The 13700-nt window shown below is 48.5% G+C and overlaps 1 protein-coding gene across 1 annotated transcript in view; it reads right to left on the bottom strand.

The window, feature by feature from the left end:
- Nucleotides 1-13700, bottom strand: part of stk31 (serine/threonine kinase 31) — a 228886-nt gene that overhangs the window by 157473 nt on the left and 57713 nt on the right. The window contains 1 exon segment of the mRNA XM_072509268.1: nt 535-659. Within this exon segment, the coding sequence (XP_072365369.1) occupies nt 535-659 (125 nt within the window).

Raw genomic sequence — 13700 nt, 5'->3', positions numbered from 1 at the left:
TCAAGTCTCTGGAAATCATTCCACTCAGGCAGGATGCAATCATCACCAGTTACTGGGCAGAATACAATCTTTCGGCCAATTCATTGGCCACCAGCCAACCAATTGAACAGAGTTCTACCCCATCTCCCTTTTGTCTAAAGCTAGTAGTGTTTTCTGTTGTAACTTTCAAGTTCCTCATTTCCCCTGTTTGACTTAAAAATATATGTCCATTAAGCAGCCATGCAACAAAATGATAACAGCAACAATAAAGAAAAGGGAAATAAGGGAATCACCAAGGACCCTTTCTCTCTCACTCTCTCTCTCCCCCAGAGATGTTGCCAAACCCGAGTATCCAGCATTTGCTGCTTTTATTTCAGGTTTCCAGCATCTGCAGTATTTTGCTTTTATTCAGTCATGAATATTTAGCATTGCCAACTGACTATAAATTACAATGGTCCCAACACATTCGTAAATAAAAATGACAAAACTCCAGGTGACATCACAAAAAAAAAAAAATTAATATATACCTACCAAGCAAGCAATGCAAACTCTTACCTGACCTGTCTGAGTTTTTCAACCTTAGTGGTCAAACATTTGAGCTTATTTTCAACAGGATGTTTTAGTTCCTCTGTTAATTTCAATTCGGCTTCTTTATGTTGTTTTAATTCTTCTTCCATTTTCTAGAAAAACACAGGTAATGACTACTTTTCATTTTTGATTTTTGTTCCAACAAAAATGATTTTCCAAATAAATTCATTTTGCATGGGTTTTTTTTTAAGCTCAAAGCCAGACACAAACCATAGCCAACAACCTGCCAATGGCCCTGGCACACTTACCATTTGATATGTAACAGTGGTCTCGCTCAGCTCCAGAAGAAAATACTTATCACTTTGACACCAACACCACCACAGCCGGAAATTAGGATAAAACTGAGAACAAAAATGGTTCTCCGTATAGCTTTTTTTTAAAAATCAGTACATAGAAATTATGGAGGAAGCCAAGTTTCAAAAACAGAAATGCTCTAGGTCGCAAGACTTGTAACCATTAATTTAAAAAATTCTGGGATTTATAGGCTAAGGTGCATCTTGGAAATTTATAGTTTGGTCATGGGGAAGTAGAAGGGGAGGAGCCTCAACCTTTGCAACTGTCCAATAGGAATGAGGTTCTTGCACCTGTACGCATGAAAGTGTTGGCTGCAGGGTGGATGAGCAAACTGACCATGGCACAGGAAGTCATTCCAGCAGGGTGTGTAAATAATTATATAGTGGTAGTGGGGGACAGAATAGTCGTGGGGATAGACACAGTTCTCTGCAACCAAAAACGAGTGTCCAAATGGCTGCGTTGCTTATCTGATGACAGGGTTAGGGACATCTAGAGAGGAACCTGCAGTGGGAGGGGGAGGATTGAGTAGTCATGGCCCATATAGGTACCCATGGCAAAGGCAGAAGAAGAGGTTCTGCTGAAAGAGCATGAGCAGCAAGGGGCTAAATTAAAATGCAGAACCTCAAACATAATAATCAATGGATTGCTATCTGAGCCACGAGCAAATTGGTGTAGGGCAAATAAGATTGCAGTGTTAAATGTACAGCTCAAATGTGGCACTGTACTGGGGAAAGTGGGAGCTGTACAGCCAGGATGGCCTTCACAGTGCTGGGATCAATGTTCCAACAAGTCGTATAACCAGGACATTTTATTTTAAACCAAATAGTGAGGGGCGAGGCATTGGTTTAGGAAGATGTGGTAAGTTAAGTAAAGATGAAAAAGAGAGCAAAAGGTAGCAATCAGGGAAAACGTGCAGCAGAAGATCAGACTAGAAGTTACAAAATAAATTAAAAAGACAGAATTAAAAGCTCTGGCTGGAATTTTCCAGCTCTTCATGCATGCAGGATTTTCCAGTCCCGCCAAAGTCGTACCCCCAACGGTGAGGGGCGCATTCAACAAGAAATCCGTTGTCAACGTCAGGACCGGAAGATCCCACTGCTGGCCACCTCCAACGTATGGGGGATTGCGCAGAAAATACAGCTCTCTGTATTTAAAAGTAAGCAACATTTGTAACAAAATAGATGAATTTAGAGTGCAACTATAAATAAATATGTATGATCTGAAAGCCATTACAGAGACAGAGATTCAAGATGACTGGAACCTAAACATTCAAGGGTTCATGATGTATAGGAAGGACAGGAAGCTATGTTAGTTAAGGTCAACATTGGTACAATACAGAGATTACCTTAGTTCTGGAGATCAAGATGTAGAATCAGTTGGGTACAGATCAGAAATAGTAACAGTAACCCCCTAACAATAATCACACTGCAAAACGGAGTATACAGGAATAAAAGGGGCTTGTGACAAAGGTACAGCAATAATTATCGGTGATGTCTGTCCATATATAAATTGCAGGTATCAGATTGGCAAAGGTAGTCTGAATGATGAATTCTGAGTATTTTCAGGGTAGTTTCTTCAAGCATATTCTAAAGCTAGCCGGAAGGCAAGTTATATTAGATCTGGTAATGTGGAATGAGACAGGATTAATGAACTCATTGTGAAGGCACGCCTTGGGAGCAGTGTTTTAGTATGACTGAATTTTACACTCAGTTTGAGGGAGAGAAGGGTGGACCGAAGACTAGTGTTTTAAACTTAAATAGGGTCAACTAAGAGGGCATGAAGATAGAGCTAGCTGAAGTGAACTGGAGAGTTAGGTTAAGAGATAGGTCAGTAGAGCCTACAACGACAGTCATTTGAGGAGATATTTCAGAATATTCAGAAAAGAGACATTCCAGTGAGAAAGAAAGACCCCCAGGGTCCACCTGTGGCTAAGGAAGTTAACGATAGTATCAAATTGTAAAAGTGTATAATATTGCAAAGTTGAGTGGCAGGACAAAGGATTGCATAGAATATAAAGAACAAAGATTGACCAAAAAATAAATAAAGGTGGGAGAAATTAAGAGTATGAGGGTACACTATATAGAAATTTAAAACAATAGTAAGAGTTTCTACAGGTATTTGAAAAGGAAAAATGAAAGTGAGTATTGGTCTTCTATAGTGCAAGGGGAATTTAAAATGGAAAATAAGGAAATATTAGACAAACTAAACCGTTATTTTGCAATTGTCTTCACTGTAGAGGATACAATAAAATCCCAGAAATAAGTGAGAATTAGGAGGTGAAAGGGAGCAACCTAAAACAATTACTATCACCAGGCAAAAAGTATGGGAACAATTATTCAGAATAAAAGCTGACAAGTCCCTGGGTCCTGACTGATATCATCCTAGAGTCTTAGAAGAAAAGGCTGCTGAAAAGGAGATGCATTGCTTTTAATTTTCCCAAATTCCCGAGGTTCTGGAAAGGGCCCATCAAATTGGAAAATAATGAATGTGACTCCTCTTTTCAAAAATGAGACAGACAGAAAACAGGATCATACAGGCCAGTTAGCAGAACATCTGTTGAAGGAAAAATACCGGAATCTATCGTTAAGCAGGACACAATGGAGCACTGAGAAAATCTTGATGCAGTCAGGCACAGTTAACATGGTTTTGTGAAAGGGGAGTCATATTTAACTAATTTATGGGACGTATCAAGCAATATGGATAAAGAGAAACCAGTGGATGGGCTGTAATTAGATTTCCAGAAGGCTTCTGAAAAGGTGCCACATCAAAGTTACTATGCAAAATAAGAACTCATGGTTTAGGGGGCAACATATTACCATGAATAGAAGACCGATTAGCTAGCAGGAAAGAGAGAACAAGATAAATGGGTCATTTTCAGATTGGCATGTGACAATTGGAATGCTGCAGGAATCAGTATTGGGATATCCAGATCAGCTGTCCAGGAGTAATCAATCAGACTCTGGTTCCTCTGAACCACACCCTAGATCATCCGCGCTCCACAATTCCCAACCTTTCCATCCCTCTGCTAAAGGTCAGTACAACAGCCTCGGGGAAAGCAATCCTATTGACCTGTTGAAGGACAGATGGCGGTCTGCTGCGAGAGCCTTTGAGCATTGTATCTGCAGCTGAGCCTGCATCATCGTTGCGGAGTTCATAATACTCTCGGAGTTGGTCATCATTTTCACACTGGGGGGCATGGTCTGAAAGCTCTGCATGAAGACTAATGATGAGTTGGAGCTCGATTCTGTATCAAGCGACAGTGTTCCATCATCAGACATATGGGCTGGTTTCTCTGCTCTGGAGATGAAGTGGTGCCGCCAATGTCAAATTGCGGGAACTGTGTCCCTGCTAGGGGCGCCAGCCAGGAGCGATTCATGTCATGTAAATTGGCCAGCACTCAGCCCACCCGATTCCCGGCCCCCCCAGGCTTCTGATTCACCGGGGCCGGGATTCACGTTAAGAGCCTGACAAGCTGAAGAAGCTTTTAAGCGCGCACACTCAGCACAGACTTTCATTCCAGCCAAGAAGATGCCAGCACCAAGGTTCCTGGACTCGGGAGATTGAACAGATGCTGGACAGCATTGAGGAGAGGAGAGACACCCTCTTCCCCAGGATGGGGCGGAGGCTCAAGCCCACTGTACAATGAGGCCTGGGATGAAGTGCCAGAGGCTGTGAGCGCTGGCAGCCTCACCAACAGGACTGGCATGCAATGCTATATGATCAACGGCTTCCTTAGAGCAGCTTGGGTGAGTGACCACCTCTATGCCCCTGGCATCACTCCATCCCTCACTTCTCAATCTAGCCCCAATTCCCTCAAGGCCAACAACGCCCCATCTGCCTGCATCGCCCTTACAACCCACCTTTCACAAATCCCCAGTACATGTATTGACCTCTTCAGCCAGGAGCCTTGCACGCAAATGCCACCAACTACAAACCCTCCCCCCAATAAAACCCACGTCTCAGCACTGCTTTAACCTGCACGATCCACCATTACATAGACCATCACCTCAATGGATAATGATCAGGCTCCTGGGTCACCCTCTGGTGAGCATCACACAAGCTGCATCACACAAGCTGCAGCACATCAGGTGGAGGTAGGGGCTCCTGTGGAAGCGGACGGTAGTAGGGTTGTCCTAGCCCAGGGAACAGCGGTCGCCCAGACAGATGTTGCACTTCTGGATAAGATGAGCCCATCACTGGTGCAGAGGCAGAGGCAGAATCTACAGCATGGGGTGCCAGCAACATTCCATCACCTGCAAGTATAGCTGGAGGGGTCCAGCCACCCTCAGGCGCAGGAAATGTGCCAACAATGCCTGGCACCCAGGCCAACACTGAAAGAGTGGCGGCAGAGGTGGAAGGCCTGGGGCAAAACGTCAGAGTCATATGTCAGGACATCCAAGGCCTTGATGAAGGGCACGCAGTGCTGCCATGGCTGAGGCACAGGACAAGAGAGGGGTCACAGACGGACATGTCCCTGACGCACATGAACATTGCTGCTGCACTCCAGAGCTTGACCCATTCACAAAGGGTCATGGCTCAAGGCATCAAGAGTATAGGCCGGACACTGATTGATCTCAGACAGTCAGAGGCACAGAGCCCTCTGGCGGCATGGCAAGGCCAAGTCTCAGTGCATCATTGCTGAGGGATTGGAGACCATGTTTCAGACGAGGGCTGGCCTGCAGCACTGGCAGCATCAGGTGACGGCAGGGCCTCTGGAGCTCACTCCAGCCTCCACTCTGTCCATGGAGTAGCCCGGAGGCCATTTAGCGCACAGAGGGAGAAGCAAGTTATGGAAACCAACCCGACACCTGCCGCAGGGAGGAGTGAGACAACCTCAGTCCATCTGAATCCCCCCCCCCCCCCCCCCACCTGACACTGGTGCATCTGCTGGGCAGAGGATGAATGCCAAGGGCATCACAGGGAAGAGGATGAGACAAACAGGAGGCTGCCTCCATGTCTGATGAACTGTCTGGGATAACACCAAAAGAATCATAGAATTTACCATGCAGGAGGCCATTCGGCCCATCAAGTCTGCATCGGCCCTTGGAAAGAGCACCCTACTGCATCCTATCCCCGTAATCCAGTAACCTCACCTAACCTTTTTAGACACGAAGGGCAATTTAGCATGGCCAATCTACCTAACCTGCACATCTTTGGACTGTGGGAGGAAACCCCACAGACATGGGAGACCGTGCAGACTCCGCACAAAGTGACCCAAGCAACTCTACTAACCACTGTGCCACCGTGCCGCCCCTAGATGTAGCAGGAGACCAGGAAAGATAAGACACTTGGCACGGGTGTAGTAGAGCGGGTCTGACGGATTGGCTGTGGCTGAGTATTGAGCACTTGTAGTGTATGACAAGATTCCCGGTGCAAGTGACTGAGAGCGAGAGAGAGAGAGATGATGTAGTCCCATGCCCAGGTGCATAGCGCACCCGTGACAGCATGGATGCATCTGTGCGTGGGTGTTTGAGAGATCCCATGCAGTCTCCACTCGAGCCCTGGAATGAGCCAGAGGCATAAAAGTTCAGGGCGACAGTCACCTGGAAAGGTAGGAGGTGTCCTCCTCCATACCCCTGCAGTGCCAGGTGCACCATCATCTGGCAGAGATGACGCACAGTCTCACTGGTGTGCCGGAGGCCGCACATGCAGTCCGGCAGCTTCCTAACGGTATAGATGTGGCCTGATGCAGCGTCTCCTCCCCGGCCTGTTGGATGGCCGGCACTTGAGCTTCACCAGCTGGCCCTTGCTCTTCTGGGGAAAAGTCCTCTTGTGCAGGGTCCTCCCAGAGTTGGCCTTGATGCCCTAGCCTCCATGCATCTGCAACGACAGCAGTGGCCAGGTAGGCAGCGAGTATAGCTGGCTGTACTCCAAAATCAATGTATCTGCAGGTGAAAGAGACAGAGAATGTCAGCAAGATGAGGATTCCAGTGACCATCCAATGCCACCAGGTTACATGGTCACCCATGGGCTGCCGCAACCGGTGATCGCGGATAGCACTGGGTGAGTCTTGTGCTATCCCGCCAGTAGAGTAGCGACTGGCAGCCATTAGACTCCATACTAAGAGCCTGGTATGCGGGCAGGTCCAATAGATGGGGGAGAGTGAGAGCTGCTAGTTTGCTGGGACCTTAACTGCGGTGTTATGTGGAGCTTGGGTTTTACACACAGGTTGTGACAGGGAGCTGGTCAGATTTCTTGGCTAGGTGTGGGATGGATAGGATTGGGGTGCGGTAAACAGGCAGGGCTTGGAGACATCTTGTGATCCTCAGGGGTGGGTTGGCTGATAGCATCACTGGCGAGGCTTTTACTCGGAGAGAGGCTGTGTGCCAGGGAGGGTTTCAGCGGCAACAGTGCATGTTTCCTTTGTTTGGGGTGAGCTCTGCTGATCACCTGCTTCACCTGCAGTGGGGCTGCACTTCGGAGGATTGCAACAAGGAGTGGCAACACCTAGTGGGCCAGCGATTGAGCATGGCCACACCCATCCCCTTGATGACAGTGCTGGGGTATGAGGGTTCCCAGAGGGGTGGGCTGGGTGGATTGTCACATGACCAGACCCCGTCAGAGCATTTTCAGGATACTGTCAGTAGTCTCAACAGTCAGGAGCCTGCAAGTTGCAGCTAGTGGGTGGATTTAAGTAATTGTATAGCAGCAATGGAGGTCACACTCAGGACACCGCACTCCCGTGGACACCCACACACTTGCCATCAAGTCGCCCTTACCTCCTTGCTCCCCTCAAACATATTTAAATGCATAAATCGCGGTTTCGCATTGTGTTGCGCGGCGGCGCGCAGCATGTCGCTTGAACCACCGCCGCTGGCGGATCAGAGCACCGCGACGAATTTGGCAACCTGCACCTATCCTGTTTTTCGGATAATGCTACATTCCCCCCCCCACCCCCCAATCAGGAAACTCAATACCAGCATCGGGCAATGGAGAATCCACCCCAAGGGCTCCTGCCCTTCATAGTGAGGCTCCATTTGCTGCACTGGTGGCAACTTTTGGATATCTGAAAGTATAAATGCTGAAGGGAACGGTGGAGTTGAGTGGGAAGCAAGATTTTCATGGTTACACCTTCAGCAGCTTGTACTTCATGCCAAATAATTGGATGAGGGTGAAGTGCAATCTGAGAATGTCCACAAGGCAGTAACATATCAGCCTGGGTGTTCTCAGCAACACCGCATGCAACAGCCATTAATTTGCAGCATTATCCCCTCCAACAAGCTCAGGAGATGATGGGGTGATGCCCATCTCCTAATGGTTCTCGCTTGCTCTCTCGTGTGTGCACAGTGCCCTGCAAGACATAAGACTGTCAGTGAGTGTGTTGCATGTGTTTGGGTAATGACCTTTTCAAAATTGAATAGCTGGATGTATCGAAGAGTTTGGAGAGGTGAGGTTTGCAGCAGTGCTACATGCATAACGCCGATATAAAGCACAAGAACATTATGCATGTATCTTGACTGCACGAGATTGTTAATGGGTGAGTGATGATGTGGTGCATTTTAGTAGTGTGGAAGGTTGCAAGGGTAGGAGAAGGCATCTGATTATGCATTCGTTGACGTTAAGTATGCATGAGGTAGTGAATGTTTTGGAGCACTGCAGCCAGTTCCTCAGGGTCAAACTCCCCGAATTGACCGCAGTGGCTACCTGCTCTTATTCCATTCGCAACGAGGAGCCTTCCTTGCCTCCTGGAGGAAATTGGTGTCTCTCCTTCTATCCATCTTCTGGATTAAGAACTTCAAGGCCACCTCTGAGAACATGGGAGCCCCCTCTCAATTGGCCTTCTACTCCTCCAATTTTCTTTTCCTCTTGTGAAAAAGTGTCTTAAGACAGCCTCACCACTAGCTGCAGGCAGACGTTAACACCAGGCATGCACCTGGACCACCTGCTGAGTGTGTCGCCAGTTGGCAGCAGATTTAGTGCTAGGTTGCATGCTGTAATAACAGCATGTGGAGATGCTGGCGTTGGACTGGAGTGAGCACAGTACGAAGTCTTACAACACCAGGTTAAAGTCCAACAGGTTTAAAGAACAAAGAACAAAGAACAAAGAAATGTACAGCACAGGAACAGGCCCTTCGGCCCTCCAAGCCCGTGCCGACCATGCTGCCCGACTAAACTAGTTGGACTTCGTCGTCCCTTCGTCGTCCAGTACTTCCTCGGAGCGGAGAAACTACGTCATCTTCTTCACAGCCTTCAACACGTCATTGATGACGATGAACATCTTGCCAAGGTCATCCCCACACCCCCACTACTTGCCTTCAAACAACCGCGCAACCTCAAGCAAACCATTGTTTGCAGCAAACTACCCAGTCTTCAGTGACCACGACACCACACAACCCTGCCATGGCAATCTCTGCAAGACGTGCCAGATCATCGACATGGATACCACTATTACACGTGAGAACACCACCCACCAGGTACGCGGTACATACTCATGCGACTCGGCCAACGTTGTCTACCTCATACGCTGCAGGAAAGGATGTCCCAAAGTGTGGTACATTGGCGAGACCATGCAGACGCTGCGACAACGAATGAACGGACATCTCGCAACAATCACCAGGCAGGAATGTTCCCTTCCAGTCGGGGAACACTTCAGCAGTCAAGGGCATTCAGCCTCTGATCTCCGGGTAAGCGTTCTCCAAGTAGGCCTTCAGGACGCGCGACAATGCAGAATCGCCGAGCAGAAACTTATAGCCAAGTTCCGCACACATGAGTGCGGCCTCAACCGGGACCTGGGATTCATGTCGCATTACATTCATCCCCCACCATCTGGCCTGCGAAATCCTACCAACTGTCCTGGCTTGACACAATTCACACCTCTTTAACCTGGGGTTACCCCATCTCTGGATCTGTAAAGATTTAATCACCTGCTAATGGTCGCATTCCAAGCAGTTTTTGGCATCTTTGAATCTGTCTATACATGTGTTTCTGGAACATACCTCTTCATTCACCTGAGGAAGGAGCAGCGCTCCGAAAGCTAGTGACATCGAAACAAACCTGTTGGACTTTAACCTGGTGTTGTAAGACTTCGTACTGTAATAACAGCAGGAAGGCCTCGATTGGGCGTGAAACATTGTGGAACTGGATCCCTGCATTCGTAAATCAACACTGTTGAATTTGTAGCCCAGGGAATGAGTAAAGTAGAGGGAATTATGTATTTTGAGGTTGCAAGGGCATAATCAAATCAGTATGGAACAATACTGAATGTGAACTGTGTAAAAGAGGTGCAAATGGTAAAACATGTACTTCCGAATTTGAGCTCTGATAAACCAAAACACACAAAATGGAACTGTAATACTTCTCCAGCTGCACACTTCATCAGTGAATGCTCAAATCGGTAACATTGCCATTCAATGTTGTAAGCCCCATTAGTTTGAGTAAATTATAACTGTACACATATTTACTCCATTTTTAACACTACTATCAAGGCTCTCCTGCCTTCTTTTCTCAATTCTAACCATCTCTATTGGAAACATTAACCTGCCTTTTCTTAGATGCTGGACTACATACTGTAGTGTTTTGTAGATTTTTTTACATTCCTGCATTGACAGTCTTCACCTTTTCATTGGAAACACATATTAGGCCAATTAAATGCTACACATCTACTTTTTTTTGGAAAAACATGTTATTGAAGTATTTCTATATATACACATCAAACAACCATTAAAAAAAACAGGAACACAAATACTCAAAACAAGTAAATGCCGAACACCCCACCATCTCGCCTCCCGCTCTCTTTCCCCACCCTACCCCTCCCCGGACGCCTCCCGCTCTCTTTCCCCACCCTACCCCTCCCCGGACATCTTAACTATTTTCAAAGAAGTCGATGAACGGCTGCCATCTCCGAGCAAACCCCTTCACAGACCCTTTCAAGGCAAACTTTATCTTCTCCAGCCTGAGGAACTCGGCCAGATCGCTCCCCCAAACCCCTGGTTTTGGTGGCCCTCGGTCCCACCACTCCACTAAAATCTGTCTCCGGGCTACCAGGGAGGCAAAGGCCAAGACATCGTCCTCTCTTGTCCCCTGGACTCCTGGGTTATCTGTCACTCCAAAAAGGTAGCCACTTCTGGGCTTGGGACCATCTTCACCCCCAAGACCTCTGACATAACATTGGCGAACCCCCGCCAGAATCCTTCAAGCTTCGGACAGGCCCAAAACAGGTGGACATGATTTGGTGGCCCACCTACACACACCTATCCTCCACCCCTTCAAAAAACCTGCTCATCCTAGCCACAGTCATGTGTGCCCTGTGAACCACTTTAAACTGAATAAGGCTAAGCCTAGCACATGCCGAGAATGCAGTCACCCTCCTCAAAGTCTCCTCCCACAGCCCAGCCTCCACCTCCCTCCCTAACATCTTCCTCTCACTTACGCTTCACTACCCCATCCTCTCACTTACGCTTCACTGCCCTATCGGGGCTCCCTCCCAGTCCATCAACTCCTTATAAATTTCCAGAATTCTGCCCTCACCTGCCCGTTTTTGACACCACCTTGTCCTGCGGCCCCTGGGGCGGCAGGTGAGGAAAGGCACCTGACAAAATCCCTCACCTATAAATCGGAACCCATTTCCAGCGGGCAACTCAAATTCCTCCACTAACCCCCCCCAAGCTCGAAAAGCTACCACTCAGGAATAGATCCCAAACGTCAATCTCTGCCACTGCCATTCCCGAAACCCCTCATCCAGCCCCCCGGAGCAAACCTTAGATTCCCACAGATCAGTGCCCAAACCAAGGCCTGCTCCAGCCTCAGGTGCTGTCGCCTGTCGCCACATCCTCAGGGCTGCCACCACGACCAGACTTGTGGAGTACCTGGCTGGTGAGAATAGCAGAGGGCGCCATGAATAGTGCCCCTAAACTCAAGTCCTTACAAGAAAGAGGGCCACCTCATCCACTCCCATACCGACCCCTCACCCACTAATCCACTTCCTGACCCATCGCTATATTTCACCACCCAGTAATAATTCATCAAATTTGGGAGAGCCAACCCCCCACCCCGCTTCCAGCAGCACCTTCTCAGACTTCACCCGCCCACACAAACCCTGATATCACTGTATTCACCCTCCTAAAAAGCGCCTTTGGAATGAAGAATCGGGTGATTCTGGAACACAAATAAGAACTCCGGGAGAACCCTCATCTTCACCGATTGGACCGGTCCCGCCACAGACAGCGGGAGCACATCCCACCTCCTTAAATCCCCCTTCATCTGCTCCACCAACCGTGCCACCTGAATGCCCAAATACCGAAAGCTCTCCCCCACAACGGCAACTCCCCCAGCCTCCTATCCTGCCCCCTCGTTTGGATCAGAACAACCTCGCTCTTCCCCATATTCAATTTGTACCCAGAGAACTGACCAAATTCTCCAAAATGCCCATAATCCTCCCAATAACTTCCAAGAATTTGATATAGAACTGTAAATCTGTCCACGTACAACGAGACACGATGCTCCACCCCACCCCTGCACTATCCCTGCCAATCTCCTGATTGCTCTCAGCGCTGTAGCCAATGGCTCTATAGCCAAGGCAAAGAGCAGGGGGCGAGTGGGCATCCCTGCCTCATCCCCAGGTGCAACAGGAAATACTCGGAACTCACTTGGTTTGTCTGCACACTCGCGTTGACGCCCCTTACAACAGCCGGACCCAATCCACAAACAACTGCCCAAACCAAAACTGCCCCAGCACTTCTCACAAATAGTCCCATTCCACCCGGTCGAAGGCCTTATCTGCATCCATGGCGATCACCACCTCCACACTTCGTCCCTCCGGGGACATCATGGTAGCATTGTGGTTAGCACAATTGCTTCACAGCTCCAGGTCCCAGGTTCGATTCCGGCTTGGGTCACTGTCTGTGCGGAGCCTGCACGTCCTCCCAGTGTGTGCGTGGGTTTCCTCCGGGTGCTCCGATTTCCTCCACAGTCCAAAGATGTGCAGGTTAGGTGGATTGGCCATGATAAATTGCCCTTAGTGTTGGGTGGGGGTTACTGGGTTATGGGGATAGGGTAGAGGTGTGGACCTTGGATAGGGTGCTAATTTCCAAGAGGCGGTGCAGACTCGATGGGCCGAATGGCCTCCTTCTGCACTGTAAATTCTATGAAATCATTATAACATTTACAACCGGCTGATGTTTAGACGACAAATGCCCTCCTCTTAACAAACCCCAGTCTGGTCTTTCCCCCATCACCCCCGGCACACACACTCCTCAATTCTTGAGGCTTAAGATCTTGGCCAGCAACGTAGTGTCCACATTTAATAATGAAATTGGCCTGTAAGACCCACACTGCTCTGGATCCTTATCCTCTTAAAATTAAGGAGATTGAGGCCTGCGATAAAGTAGTGAGGAGCACCCCTGCTTCCTCGCCTCATTGAACACCCTTACCAGCAGGCGCTCCAAGTCCCCGGAAAGCTTTTATAAGAATTCCACCAGAAACCCATCCTGACCAGGGGCTTTCCCGCCCCCAAACCCTCCACCAGCCCAATGGGGGCTCCCAATCCCTCCACCAGGTCCTCTTCACCCAAAGGAACTCCAACTCATCCAAAAAAAACTGCTCATTCCCTCCACCCGGGCCAGGGGCACCTACTCATACAATATCCTGTAAAGTCCCCGAACACCCCATTCACCCAACCCAGGTCCAAGACAGTGATCCCTCCATCAATCCGTCACCTTTACGATCTCCCCCCACCGACTCCCCAACCTCGATTCACCTGCAAGTCCACCAATGCGGCACGTGGTCCGAAACCACAATTGCTGAGTACTCTGAACAGACCACCCCTGGCAAAAACATCCTGTCCATCACAAAATAGGCGATTCGGGAAAACACCCTACGTACTTGGGAGAAAAAGGGAAATT

The sequence above is a fragment of the Scyliorhinus torazame genome, chromosome 6 (genome assembly GCF_047496885.1).
Source record: "Scyliorhinus torazame isolate Kashiwa2021f chromosome 6, sScyTor2.1, whole genome shotgun sequence".
Taxonomy (NCBI): domain Eukaryota; kingdom Metazoa; phylum Chordata; class Chondrichthyes; order Carcharhiniformes; family Scyliorhinidae; genus Scyliorhinus; species Scyliorhinus torazame.
The sequence above is the reverse complement of the archived record's forward strand: the minus strand, read 5'-3'. Positions and strand labels throughout refer to the sequence as shown.